This window comes from Takifugu flavidus, chromosome 4, assembly GCF_003711565.1.
Source record: "Takifugu flavidus isolate HTHZ2018 chromosome 4, ASM371156v2, whole genome shotgun sequence".
Classification (NCBI taxonomy): Eukaryota; Metazoa; Chordata; class Actinopteri; order Tetraodontiformes; family Tetraodontidae; genus Takifugu; species Takifugu flavidus.
The window spans coordinates 6,701,237-6,714,788 of NC_079523.1; the positions used below are offsets into that span (position 1 = coordinate 6,701,237).

A 13,552-nucleotide genomic window follows, 5' to 3' on the forward strand; every position below is an offset into this window, starting at 1 on the left:
GCCTTTAGCGCCACCGTGTGACATGATGCTGCATTTCAACTAAACTAATGTGCATATTTCCCTAACGAAATAACTATGCATTTTCTTCCATAAAATGATTATGTTAAATACGCAAATGTGATCGCGGGGTGATCGTTGAAAAAAAAACTCAGACGCAAATGTAAGACTATAAAGACCAGGATTCGTATTGGCCAGGCGTTACGCATGCGCAGAAGTGATGCGCTCATCCGAGTACGTTTGTTTTACAACATTTTGTGGAGCGGAGACACTCCTATTGGTGTAACAAACATATCACCGCTCATTCGCCTTTCGCTTTGGATAAAAACAAGCACACTCCCTGTCAGACTCCAGCAGAGTATCTCAGACTGTAGCGCTCTGCCGGTCTTGACCAGCGAACTGTATCTTTTGTTATAATTTACTCCGACGTATCGACAAGTTGCGAAATTTAAGAAAGGCTTTTACATTTAGTTGGTTGCGGATCTGGATTTAACCTCTGGTTGACAATGGCCGATCCTAAATACGCAAATCTACCAGGAATTGTAAGTAGACACACCACCGAGCAATTTGTGTTTGACAGCGTTAGCTTCAGGCTCTAGCGGCTAATTTAGCTAACCACGCTCTCTTTTAATACAATTTATGCATAGAGGTTTTCATTCTTATACAGTTGCGAATCGCGATTCTTCGACTAATCTCTAATTGTATGTACATTTTAGTTTGGTAGTTGTTTTTCGAGAAACTTGCCACCCAGTATCAATTGTGGCACAGGCCGGGGCGTTGGCCATACAAAGCTTAATTTTCATGTTGTATTGTTCTTGGTATCCTTTAATAGGCTTTTAACGAGCCGGACGTGTATGAGACAGGAGACCTTCCAGAAGATGACCAAGCTCAGTTTGAGTCGGTAAGTGGTTGCTTTTTTTGACTCAAAGTTCTATAGTTAGCATCCGTATTCAGCTAGCACAAGTAGCTAACAAGTGTTTACACTGATGGGCAGAATCCTGTTAACTGAATGGCAGCTATTACAATTTTGACAGTGGAAATATGCTTTAGTCATTCCAGGTTAGGTGAATTGACACCTCATTGATATTTATCACAGGGGTCATTTCAATGGTACTATTTAAGTCTTCCGTTTGATATCTGTAAATAGAAAACCATTGAAGACGCTTATGCCATTAGAGAAAATAGATCTATTATAAAGATCATGGCCTAATAAATATGTTCTGTGTGTTTTAAGCGAGGCAGGAGTTCTAAAACCTCTCTTTTCACTGTATTCTAATATTGATAAGCTGTCATCCAAACCCAGTGACTGCAGGTACCATGAAGGAGTTCTGGTCCAGTAATAAAACTGAATGTTTCCAGGCTGTTCACTGATCAGCTGAGTCCTAATCAGCATTTTCCCTTCCTTGTGTCCCACCTTGTTTTTCCCCTTTCCCATCCCTGCCCGGAACCTAGTTTGTACAAGTAAGACTGGCTCTGTTTTACTCTCCGAGCTGAACGCCACACCTCTTAAATGCATGCGTTTGAAAGTCAGTATTTTCTTTTTTTCCTGCCTCTGTCATGGGGAATGAAGAATTGAGGAATGGATTGAACAGAGTTGCAAACACCTCCTGTAATTCATCTGTTTTGATTCTTTGGAAGTGAATATTACTGAGTCTCTTCTTCCTACTTGCGATTCTAAGGGAATAATGTGGGTTTCAGACGCTCTTTAATCCCATCTTTTTCTTGCTCCTGGTTTGGTTATCTCATCATTCTCAAACTGTCATGCTCTAAGAATTGTTTTACATATGCTAAATGTCATATTAATGCATGATTGCTTTGTAAAACTCTCCCAGAGGATTGCAGCCAGAGATAAGTTCGATGCCAAGTGAAGAGTTGAGAAAGTTGCTTCGCCCAGAGTGTTCCATGTTTTGTGCCGTTTTATTGTTTTGAAGTTGTTGGTCACGGCAGAAGTGAACCAGATCATTGCCCTCCAATGTAACAAAAGTGGGGGAGAGGAGAGAGAACTGCCATCATTGAGGCATTTGACCAGCGTGTCTGGAGGATTCTGAAGAAGCCAGTCTCAGAACACTGCTTTCTCTTGTTAACTTTCCCAACCCCAGCTGAATGTTCCTGTTGCGTGCATGGCATGTGATAACCATATTAATCTGTCTTGTCTCTCTCTCCCCCCTGACTCTTTTCTCTCCCCTGCTCCTCCGTTAACTCTCTCTAACTCTCTTTGGAAACCCAAGGAGCTGGTAAGAGCCTAACTAACTACCTGACTCCTCCTCATCGCTCCTGTTCCCTACATCTGTAGAAAAAATCCTTGTGGTGTGTGTGTGTGCGTGTGTGCGCGTGTTTTCTGTTTTTAATGTGTGCTCAGACTCATCTGTTTACATGTGATACTGGTGTTTTCATTTCAATCTGGTCGTCATCAAATTCATCCCAAATGAGCCGTATTGTTTGTGCTGCTGACAACCACTAATTGAACAGCTATAATTTGGAAATCTAGAAGACAGTTTATGGATCTAAGTGTTGGTTCTGTCATCCTGTGTCACGTAGTTTTGATTTTACCATAGTTGACTTGGCTGCATGGATGTCTGTTTCAATGCTTTTAATCACTAATCAGGTCTCAATACATCTTTAGTGTACTTTATTTTTATCATTAATCAGCAGCTTCTGTGACTAATTCCTTAGTAATAAACACAACATGATTTAATTGCTACACTTTTTTCCTTAACACATTAAGGCCGTTGACCATGTGTCGTCTTTTGTATTTTACGAGCGTGTTGATCAGTTTGCATTTTGTTGACTGGGTCAGTAAGAAAGGGCCCATTTGCTGTGTTTGGAGAGTCTTTGTCTTGATTCTATCTAACAGCCACGTTTGAACCACAGGAGGAGCTCTGCAGCGACAGCGTGGAGAGGATTGTGGTCAACCCCAATGCAGCCTACGACAAGTTCAAGGACAAGCACGTCAACACCAAAGGACTCGGTCAGTACCACCTGCAAACATGTAGCTTGGTTTGTCCTTTTTTTTTTTTGGTGGAGCTGTATTACTATTGCTGAAATTAAAGTCGGTTATTTTCAGGTTTGCCCAAAACTGTTTATATAAACCCCTAACACATGACTATCCTATTTACAGACTTCTCAGACCGCATCAGCAGAAGCCGAAGGGTGGGCTATGAGTCTGGAGACTTTGAAATTGTTAGTACATTCATTTTGTCTTTTATCTGCATTCAAGAATCTCAGATTTCATTTGAGTGAAGGACTATTTCTGAGCTATTGTCAGTAGCACAGCACAACAGTATATGTGTGATATCAGTGCCATTTCCTTTATCTTTGCTTAGCTCGGAGAAGGTTGTGGCGTAAAAGAGACCCCACAGCAGAAGTACCAACGTCTGGTGAACGAAATCCAGGAACTCACTCAGGAAGTCGATGCCATCCAGGTGAGTTGACGGTTGGATATTAAGGGTGTCTTAGCATATTTGTCCCTTTTCCAAGAGGACAATTAGAGAGAGGAAATACTAAACATGATCACTAACCATGATGGTTACACTCCAGGCTGTTGTTTTTTTTTTTATTCGTGCTTTATTGACCCGTGTTTTGTTGTTGTTGCTGTGTAACACTGAGTTCCTCACCTGCCATTCTGCTTTCAGACCGCAACAAAGGAATGCAACGCAGAGGAACGGCTGACCCCGGTGGTCCTGGCCCAGCAGGCAGCCCAACTCAAACAGCAGCTGGTTTCTGCCCATCTGGACTCACTGTTGGGGCCACAGGCACACATCAACCTGGCCGACCCAGATGGCGCTCTGGCCAGGTGAGACGCGACGATGAGGGAGCTGGCAGACAATGGCTCTTTTCACACACACACACACACACACACACACACACACACACACACACACACACACACACACACACACACCACACACACACACACACACAGAATCAGAAAGAGGTCTTTGGATCACAGGAGGTCACATTCTGCAGTGATTCTAGTTACTAGGCAGCACTTGTTGAAGAGTTACACATAACGCAGCGTAAGAACTCCACATCTGCTCGTTCAGTAATTAGTCAAGTCTAACTCAAGCTTTGTGTAACTTGCTGGTTAATGGCAAATATCCGTGTTGTTGGTGGAACTTTGGAACATATAGGATATTATAGGATCACCCTTTCGTATCTCCATACTGGCTTCATCCACTTTAAAACTGCCAAATGTCTCTCAAAGGTGGAAAAGCTTGGACCTCCAAATAGATTTTAGAGTAGAAAAACCACACTAGCTGCATTACAAAATAGTTGTGTGTCTGCTACAGACTATAGTTGGAAGCAGTCCTCAATGAAGACAATGGAACTGTCAGAATCTTTTTGCGTTTGTCAAAAGCATCTCTCAATAGTGATGCTTTAATGAATGTCTAATTTTACATTTCCATCTTCAGTTTTGATTTGCATAAACGGGTTAAAGGAAATGGAGCAACTGTCTTGCTCACAGAACATCGACTTGCGACAGCGACGTTACTGCCTGCTTGACTAGAAACGCAAGTGGAAAATGAACTCTCATTTAGTGCAGTTGATAAGCTGCGCTATCAGGCAGCACAATTACTGAAGATTGATAGTAAGACAGAGGGAAGGCAATTGGAGGTAATTTGACTGAGCTTTCCAGCTACATATAGAGGATGTGGAATAACAAGGACAACACAGTAGAATTGGCATTTATTGCTTGCATGATTCTGCTGCAATGGCAAAAATTCAGGAACCAACTGGAGAGGTGCTGCAGGATATAGAGAATATTTCTCTGATGTAAAACAGAAGGGAATTGATTAAAATGTGAAAAGAAATAGTGGGAGAACAGCCAATATTGAAAAGGCTGCAAGTTCAGCAACAGAGCCAACAAAGAATCAGTCTGCAGCCGTACCTGAGGCTGATTACGGTGTTGAACACACTGATGCGTTGATCCTCCTGACTTCTTTTCCTTGTTGCCTGCAGGCGTCTGCTCACCCAGCTGGAAGCGGCCAAGGGCAGCCGGAGCGGCGCTCCCGGAGACGGCAAGCCAGCGCCTGCTAAAGGTCCGGACGGAGTGGTGCTGTACGAACTACACAGCAGACCAGAACAGGAGAAATTCACCGAGTCTGCCAAGGTGTGCAGGATGAACGTCTCGGCTGATTTCACATGCATGCGGTTGCTGTCATGTCTTTTCATCTCATGAGAGAAATGTTTGAATCACGAATGAAGGAAAGGGAGAAAGGCGTGTGGATGCGTGTGGATGCGTGTGGATGCGTGTGCGGGTCCGGGGGAGCGTTGTTGTCACTGCCAGCCGTGTTTTCTGTGTCTCTGTAGATCGCAGAGCTGGAGAAGCGTCTCGCAGAGCTGGAGATTGCAGTTGGCTCTGGATCAGACAAACAGGTGCGCATCCTTCAAAGAAAACACACAGCAATCTTCTTAATCTTTCACAAAGCAGACTTGTAAATCTATCATCGGTGTGGTGTGTAGGGAAAGTCTTTGTCTCAGATTGGCTGTGTTTACATTTGCAGGGACCTTTGAGCACTGGTGTACAAGGAGCAAGTTTGATGGTAAGAAGGAACGCCCCAGAATGTCTCTGTCTAGAAGTCTCTGTCTAGTGTCACTGGGGAAGTCGGACATGCTGCAAAGAGCACACCAGTTTGTCAGTTGCTGAAGATTGTAAAGTCTAATGTGTGTGTGTGTGTGTGTGTGTGTGTTTGTTTCAGGACACTATAGAACTCCTGCAGGCACGGGTCAGTGCCCTGGACTCTACTATGCTTGATCAAGTGGAGGCCAGGTTGCAGGTAACGCTCTTTTCACATCATTTTAGTGACACACTAGCTTGAATTGGTGATTTTCTTTCTGTGAAACAAGAGGACTGTGGGTAGTTCCCCCCCCCCCCCCCCCATTACCTTGTCTGAGTCTGCTATCCAAATTTGTTTTAACAGTCGTCAGTTTTTACTTTTTAATAAATGAATTCATTGAACCATGGGGTAAATAAATGCTATTTAAATTACCTATGCACATTTGGGTAATGCACCTTTGACGACCATCTCAGCACCATCTCTATGATTAAGGCTCAACACTGTTATTTCCCCTTAAATCTTCTTCAAACCTGCTAAAATGCTATCAGCTTTTGTGGGAATCAGAAGTGAATGACCTTTCGTTGCGTGCATGGCTGAGTCTGGCTCTGACAGTCCACAACGTTGTTGGATCAGACCATCCTTCAGCATTTCTGCGTTGTTTTACTGCAGCCTCATTAACCTTTACCTTGCTGAAAACAGCCCACAAGTCAGAAAAACCAGGGCAACCAGTACGTAGACGTATTTAGAGTTGCTGAAAAATGTATCTGATGACTTTAGACTATAAGAATATTTAGCAGTATTCGAGCGACATAATAAGGATGGAAGCCTTGACATCCTTTACTTGTTAAGGCATGCACAGTCACACGAAGGGTATCTGCCTTTTTAATTAAATGCATAGTAAAGTTGGAATGTTTGACTGTTTTTCTTTTAGATATCTCAATGTCTCGTTGAATTGTTAGTCTTTCTCTAAGAGTTTCTCCCCTTCCATTTAGAGTGTCCTTGGAAAAATGAATGAGATTGCTAAACACAAGGCAGCTATTGAGGATGCTGAAACACAGAATAAGGTTGGTAACTCCTGTGCATCCAACAGTCTGTGTAGAATCTAGTTATCAACTGGGAAATTGCTTCAAAAATGAAAGGGAGCCCTCTCGCCCGGATAACTGATATCAAGAATGAGATATATTTGCATGTATTAGAGAATATTATAGTTAAATGTAATACTGCAGCTGCTTGGTTGTAGCTGTCAAAGGAAGTTGGTAAATGTTGGCAGTATCTTATTTCTGTCTATTGATGATTTAGCACTTTGCAAGAGTATTTACCTGTGAATTGAGCTAAAGTGTTGAGTGTTATCGCCCGTAGGGGGCAGTATTTAGCTATTTTGAAGGATTGGTTTAAAAAAAAAAGTGCTTAACTGACCTTATAATGTATTAATTCATTATTTTAAAACTGCATGCACTGATATTATTGAATATTGCAACACACTTGTTATGTGGTTGCTGACAACCAAAAATTAGGACTTTTTTTTCTTCTCTTTTTTTACATAAAAATACAATGATCACAAAATTGTTCTTCTATAATTTTAGCTAAAATAAACACATTCAACGTGATGATTTAAATTATACGTGTACCCTTTTAGGTGTCACAGCTGTATGATGTGGTGCAGAAGTGGGATGCCATGTCGACCTCTGTGCCTCAGGTGGTGCAGAGGCTTGTTGCTGTCAAGGAGCTGCACGAGCAAGGTAACCAAGTTGTTAAAGTAGGGAAACTGGGCAAGAGGAAGGTGTTGGCTAAACAACTGGGTCAGAGCATCTTCAGAACTGCAGCTCTTGTGCTGTGTTGTGCAGTTCAAAAGCGTTCCCAGGCCAGTAGGCATTAAGAACATTAAGCAATGTTCTGCTGGGAAATTTGGATCCTGCCTCTTTGACATGCATCACATACCTGAGCATTGTTGCAGACCATGACGCCTCAAATGCCCATGAGAGTTCAAGGAGAGGATGTATGTAGGTCATTGGGGGGGTTACTTATATTTTAATATTCAGAATATGTAGGACAATATAGAGCATGAACCCAGATCACAGTAGCTGCGCTCCCAATTTATTCTTGTCCTGTAATCGGCATTTTCGAAATCTTTGGATCATCTGTATGTGAAGATTGAATGATAGATTCTAAGCTGAAACGGATGTCAAGTGGATAATAGAATTAGGCAAAACGTTGTCATTCTGTCACAGCAGTACAAAAAATCCTCACTCCAGAGCCCCTAAATGATAACGCAATTAGAATGAATCTGTCTTTACTGAGTGCAAAATGCAGCCTTGGGGAGGAAGAGATGCACGATACGTGCATATCAGGTTATCATCTTTTTATTTTTTAACACATGAAAGCAGATTGTATTGATCAAATATCCCCAGAGCTCAGAAGTCGTTTATCATTCGGCCTCTCTGCACCAATCTGTCACGCGGCGCCGTTAGCTGTCTCTCTTCAGCACGGCGCAGCAGCGCTGGCTTTATTTCTCTTCTGATCCTTCTGCACTGACAAAAGCAAGTAAAAACTGTACAAAAGACAATTTGGTATCTCTTATGATGGCTCCTGTCTCTGTTATCAGTTAAGCCCTGAGCAGAGACAAGACTGCAAATTACACACCACAATGCTCAGTCGCTCTGTCCGTCTGTCTGTCTGTCTGGTAGCCATGCAGTTTGGCCAGCTGCTGACCCACCTGGACACCACTCAACAGATGATCAACAACTCTCTGAAGGACAACAACACCCTGCTAACACAGGTAGGACGTCCAGCATCACGCTGCTTCCACAGCCAGATGACACAAGCAGTAACATTATACTGTGTTTTAATAGAAATAGATTTCTCTGTGAACTTTGGTCTCCCGTTTTCAATCATTCTTATTTTTTCTACATTATCAAAGATATATTGGTAGTAAAATCCTTCTATGGGGGGGAAAAAACAAACAAACAGCGCAGGATGGTTTTGGTGGTCATGACCTCAGCCCAGATGGGAAATTCAAAGTTTTAATAAATGAGCTGGAGGAACGGAGCGGGTTTAAAATTTAGATTTTAATTTTCCACTAGTGGCTCATGTGCTGAGTGGCGTCTGTCACACTGAGAAGCCATTTAGAGAAATGCAGAATTCTGACATTTCAAAAACAAAATCAGCCTTTGTGGTTCTTCATCCCATCATACTTGCTGGCCTCGTAGCTGTTAACGATCTGCACTCATTTAGCTTCTTAGCGGTCATATTTCACTTGTTATCCCCACCAGGTTCAGCAGACAATGAAGGAAAACCTGCTCGCTATAGAAGAGAACTTTTCTGCTCTAGATGAGAGAATGAAGAAGGTTTCTAAATAAAGAGGGCAGAGTTGTCCTCCAACAGCCTGGAGGACATGGACAAAATGTAGAGAGCAACAAAGGGACGCGTACGCTTTGAACCTGTGGTCTCCATTCCTCTGTTGCTCTCTATTTTGCTTCTGCCTTTTTTTTTCACCAAGTGGAATGTTTAGAAGGTTGGAAATCATAAAAAAAACATCAAAAGTGACCAAATGTCCTTGTCCACCCTTCTTTCTTTCTTTCCTTCACTTGCATCAAACTGCTCAACGAATGCACGGCTCCATTAATGACAGTTAAGATTTCTGACTTTTAGACTGGATTGTTTTTATAATTGTATTAAATGGTAGAAATCCCCACTTTTCCATGGAACCTTTAATATTTGTTTTGCCTTTAGAAGTCCGGTCACATGATGGTTGTATTGGATTTGACGGATTGTTCTTTCATGATGTCGCGGTCTATTGTCTCATGATGTTGTAGCAGGACTGACCAGGGGGACATGTCACTGATGGGACCCTTGTAAATATGCTCGCCATTGTTTCTTCACGCTCAGTCGCTTGTAACTATAATATTATGACTGAGAGCAGACACCACGGTTGAGACTTTTATCTGCTTTGACATCGCATACAAGTCAGCTGTACTGTTCATATGTGGTCACACAAAAAACAATAAAACAAAATCAAATAAAACCTGGCCTCTTATTTGCAGAGCTAATTGTCAACCCATTGAAAAGAAAAGAAAATATACTCCTGTAGTGATTTGAAACCCATTAACAAAACCATTCAAAGGGATGTTGTAATTGTTTGGGCACTTGCAGACACGTCTGAACAAGGAAGACAGGACATGAGGATGACTGGATGACAGACATTGTTGTCATCGACCTCGAACTGCTATTAAACAGAACTGACATGTTATTACAGCCATGCAAGCGCATATTAAAATGATGGTTTGTAATTTTTTAAAGACGGACGTTGCGGGTCTACTGATGAACACTAGATGGCAGCAAAGTATCAATAGCTTCACACACTACAATAAAGCTGGTCATGTATATATCTGACCCTGGAAGTAAATTTTCATTAAATCTCTTTTTAAATGATGTCAAATTATTTAGTCTAATGTATGTATTAACTTTCACATTCCAGACAGTCCCATTTAGTATTTAGTAAAGGAATCTCCTTAAACTATCACAGAATATTTCTGGGGTCATTGAGTGCAATAACGTTTGGTGTCACTGTATCAGATGCAAAGGGGAAAGTTTAAAGTTCATCTTTCTGTTGAGTCATCCAGACATCGTGCACTGAAGTTCAGGGAGCACGGTTTGGTATAACGTTAAACTGGAGTTACTCAGTCTGTGAATTTAACCGGGATTTGACTGAATCTGGTACCGAGAGAACATCAGAACGGTACTGGGTGAGAACATATCAAGTTCAGGGAACTGGAGCCATAGATCCACCTTAGAAGGGAAAGCCCCAGCCGGATGACGTAACTGTGAACTGTATATGACGGCGTACACTCTAAGCTTCTATTCCTGATGGACCAGAATTGGACCAGCCCAGCTCCACCATCTTTACAGCAGCTCACATCAATGCTGCCCCACTGTGTGGACAAAAATAGGAAAATAAATCAAACAAAACTTCTTCTTTTTTTAACCTTCAGTTCTCTGCTCCTTCGCACCGCAGGACAAAGGAAATATTTGATTGTTTGGGTTGAACAGAGCAGCTTCAGGCAGAACTGATCCCTCAGAAAAGACTTCTCCTGCTTTTATATAAATAAGAGGTAGGGAGGAAAAGGGTGAAGTGAGGGTCTGGCTGCCTGTCCACCCACCAATTCAGACAGCCTTTTAAAGTTCAACACTTTACAATCTCTTCTTTTTTTTTTATTCCTGTTTTACACCCCCCCCCCCCCCCCACCACCACCACCACAGCTTTTCTTAACTGCTAGAAGTAATCTGGGCCCACAAGAGCAATTATTAAATTGTTTTTCTTTCATGACTTGTCACAATTTATCTTCTTTCATCTTAATAATAACTGTAATTTTATAATCTAAAATGTTGAATTTCCAAAGCCCCTTGTGTTAAAGTAGTAACTCAATCACACACATATTTGGAGATGGAAATGCTTATTGTGTTTTATCTGATTATCTAAAACCAGAGCACTTTTTTCCATTTTATAAAAAGGGATCTTGAGCTTTTTATCACATTTTTTCCGTGCCTGTCGTGGGGCAGAACCAAGGCTTTGTGACGAGTATAGGTTCAACATACAGAAAGTTCGGAGGGATTTAACATTGTAACAAGATTGTCTGCAAAGTCCTCCTAAAGCTCTGAGAGAAGTGGAGGCAACATTTGGACGTCAGTGTGGGGGGGGGATTTTTGGAGTGGATCCGTGTGAATGTTGAACGTTAGAGGAGAAGACAGACGTGAAGCCTCCTGACGGAGTCTCTCTCTCTCTCTCTCACACACACACACACACACACACGGGCGGTTGGTGGGTAACAAAGGACTGTTGGCCTGGGCTTGCTTAATTTGACATCGGTATCGCTGTCTTCACGGCTCAGAACTGGTTTTGACTTCACACACAAACACACACACTGCCATTTATTTTTAAGCTGTTTTAAATGGTATTTTTAAGATGAGGAAAAACAAAGAAAAAAACTAAAGATCTGGAAATGATTTACTGTATCATCATGTTAACAGCTGTATGAGTTCAGTGGAGGGAAGTATTCCGACAGCTGGTGTGTGTGCGTGTGTGTGTGTGTGTGTGGTGTGTGTGTGTGTGTGTGTGTGTGTGTGTGTGAGGACTGGGTGTGGAGATTTGACCAAGGGCACATGGTCAGGACAGAAATCCTTTATGCCTCTAATACAAAGGAAAACAACATCCTCAAGTGATTTAGTTGCGATAAAAATAAAGAAGCCATTCATCGACGTTTTTGTTTATCTAAACCAAGTGATTTGTCAAAGAAAGGTGTCATTTCTACAAATTTAAACATCAACTAGTTAAATCGTTAATAAGTTGTGATTAAATTATACATGTTTATAAAAAGCGATATAGTATTGTGTATGATATTTTTTAGAAGGTCAACCACCAATAGAAGTATGTGTGTGTGTGTGTGTTTGTTTGTGTGTGTGTGTGTGTGTGTGTATTTACTTTATCTGGAGTGAAAAGTCAGCAAAAACCTAACAACAGGAGCAGTTGTCAAAAAAACCAAAGAAGAAAACAGCAGCATATCCAGTGGTATAATAATCCAGAGATCATTTACATGGTTTGGTTGTAACTTTTCGAGTTATTGGAAATGACAAGAAAAAAACAAAAACCAAATCAGCCAAAGAGTCCAGCCGTTTCTGGACACACTTAAACAATAAGAAGAGGCAGCCCGCAGCCTGTGTGGAGGGTAAACAGTGTTTCATTGAACAGGGCGCAGACGACGGCTCCGACAGAACAAACAGACGGCAGGGATGGGGAGGTGGGGGAGCTGGGGGGAGCTGGGGGGAGCTGGGGGAGGTGGGGGAGCTGGGGGGAGCTGGGGGAGGAGGGGGAGGCGCAGAGAAAGTATGCAGAACTACTCAGCAACAGCCACTCAAGTCGTGACGTGTGCGCGGCGCTTCCTGCAGCGCTTTAACCCGGCTCTTAGAGACAGTATTTGGCCTTTCTATTCGCTGCTTGGCGCTGTTGCTATGGGGCTGTGCATGTGGAGCCGCGCACGCTGAGCATGGAAAACAGCGTGGTGTGTGTGTGTGTGTGTGTAGTCTGGGATGGATGGAGCGTGTTTTGGTTTTCTTGTTGTTGTTTACCTCAGTGATGGACGTCTTCTGTCACAAAGCTATAGTATCCGCGAGACAACGCGTGACCTTGCTGAACTTCCTGAACGGTGTCTCTTCCTTGTAAACTGCATCACGCACGTGAACTTTCCATCTCATATACATACAACGATGTGTTGATCAGCTCTCACAACACAAGAGCACTGAGTTAAGAGTTACAATAACAGACACGCGTTTATCCTTTTTGTCATTTTAAATGTTGTTTTTCGTAAATAAATGTGCTTTAAATAGCATATGAACAATCGTGAACCTGCCTTTTTTTAAATGTTTGCTTTTAGCGTGTTACTGGATAGTAGTCTATATAAACCCCGACATCTTATTACATTAGCCTGTTTTACCGAATACATATTTATGAATACATATTTTTAATTATTTTGAATAAAAGACTAATAACAATGCCCACAAACTGATCCCAGATCCACCCAGCCGACCCGAGCGTGTTTTCATATCTCGCGGAGCAGCGCCAGAGCGCGCGCTATGAAATGAATGAGAATACGACACAACTGTTCACGTGGGCGTCTTCGTCGTCCTACATAACAAACACCTGCTCCGGCAGTATGGCCAAGGTTCCATTTCAAGGCGTGGACTTATTTTTCTCCATGCCGCGATAGAGGTCGCCAACTTCAATGAAGCACTTTTCAACAAAGGTTAAAAATGCGCGGATCTTGAATCACCAACAATGACGTTACTGTAAATATAAATAACATCTTAATTGCAATTAAAACGACTCGCGAGATAAGTCGATTCAGCTTTTTTTCTGTGGCGGGAACAATCTAATTCTTCGACATTACATATCCATGCATATATGTATATTTTTAGATTTTAGTTAGAGCCAACACTGTTTAATAAAA

The 13,552-nt window shown here is 42.1% G+C and overlaps 1 protein-coding gene across 1 annotated transcript; it reads left to right on the plus strand.

Annotated features, from left to right (window-relative positions):
• Window positions 1–325: 325 nt before the first annotated feature.
• dctn2 (dynactin 2 (p50)) lies at window positions 326–9,576 on the plus strand. The gene is made up of 14 exons (XM_057030523.1): window positions 326–539; window positions 830–898; window positions 2,869–2,965; window positions 3,116–3,177; window positions 3,321–3,419; window positions 3,630–3,790; window positions 4,957–5,107; window positions 5,308–5,373; window positions 5,502–5,540; window positions 5,697–5,774; window positions 6,548–6,619; window positions 7,192–7,294; window positions 8,240–8,331; window positions 8,825–9,576. The coding sequence occupies exons 1-14, from the start codon at window positions 504–506 to the stop codon at window positions 8,909–8,911; spliced, it is 1,212 nt and encodes a 403-aa protein (XP_056886503.1). The 5' UTR covers window positions 326–503; the 3' UTR covers window positions 8,912–9,576.
• The last annotated feature ends 3,976 nt before the right edge of the window (window positions 9,577–13,552 follow it).

Excerpts from the sequence above, each read along its gene's own strand:
- dctn2 (XM_057030523.1), top strand. The coding sequence starts at position 504 with ATGGCCGATCCTAAATACGCAAATCTACCAGGAATT. Across the intron at positions 2,966-3,115 it reads CGTCAACACCAAAGGACTCG|ACTTCTCAGACCGCATCAGC; the intron begins GTCAGTACCACC and ends TCCTATTTACAG. Across the intron at positions 7,295-8,239 it reads CAAGGAGCTGCACGAGCAAG|CCATGCAGTTTGGCCAGCTG; the intron begins GTAACCAAGTTG and ends TCTGTCTGGTAG.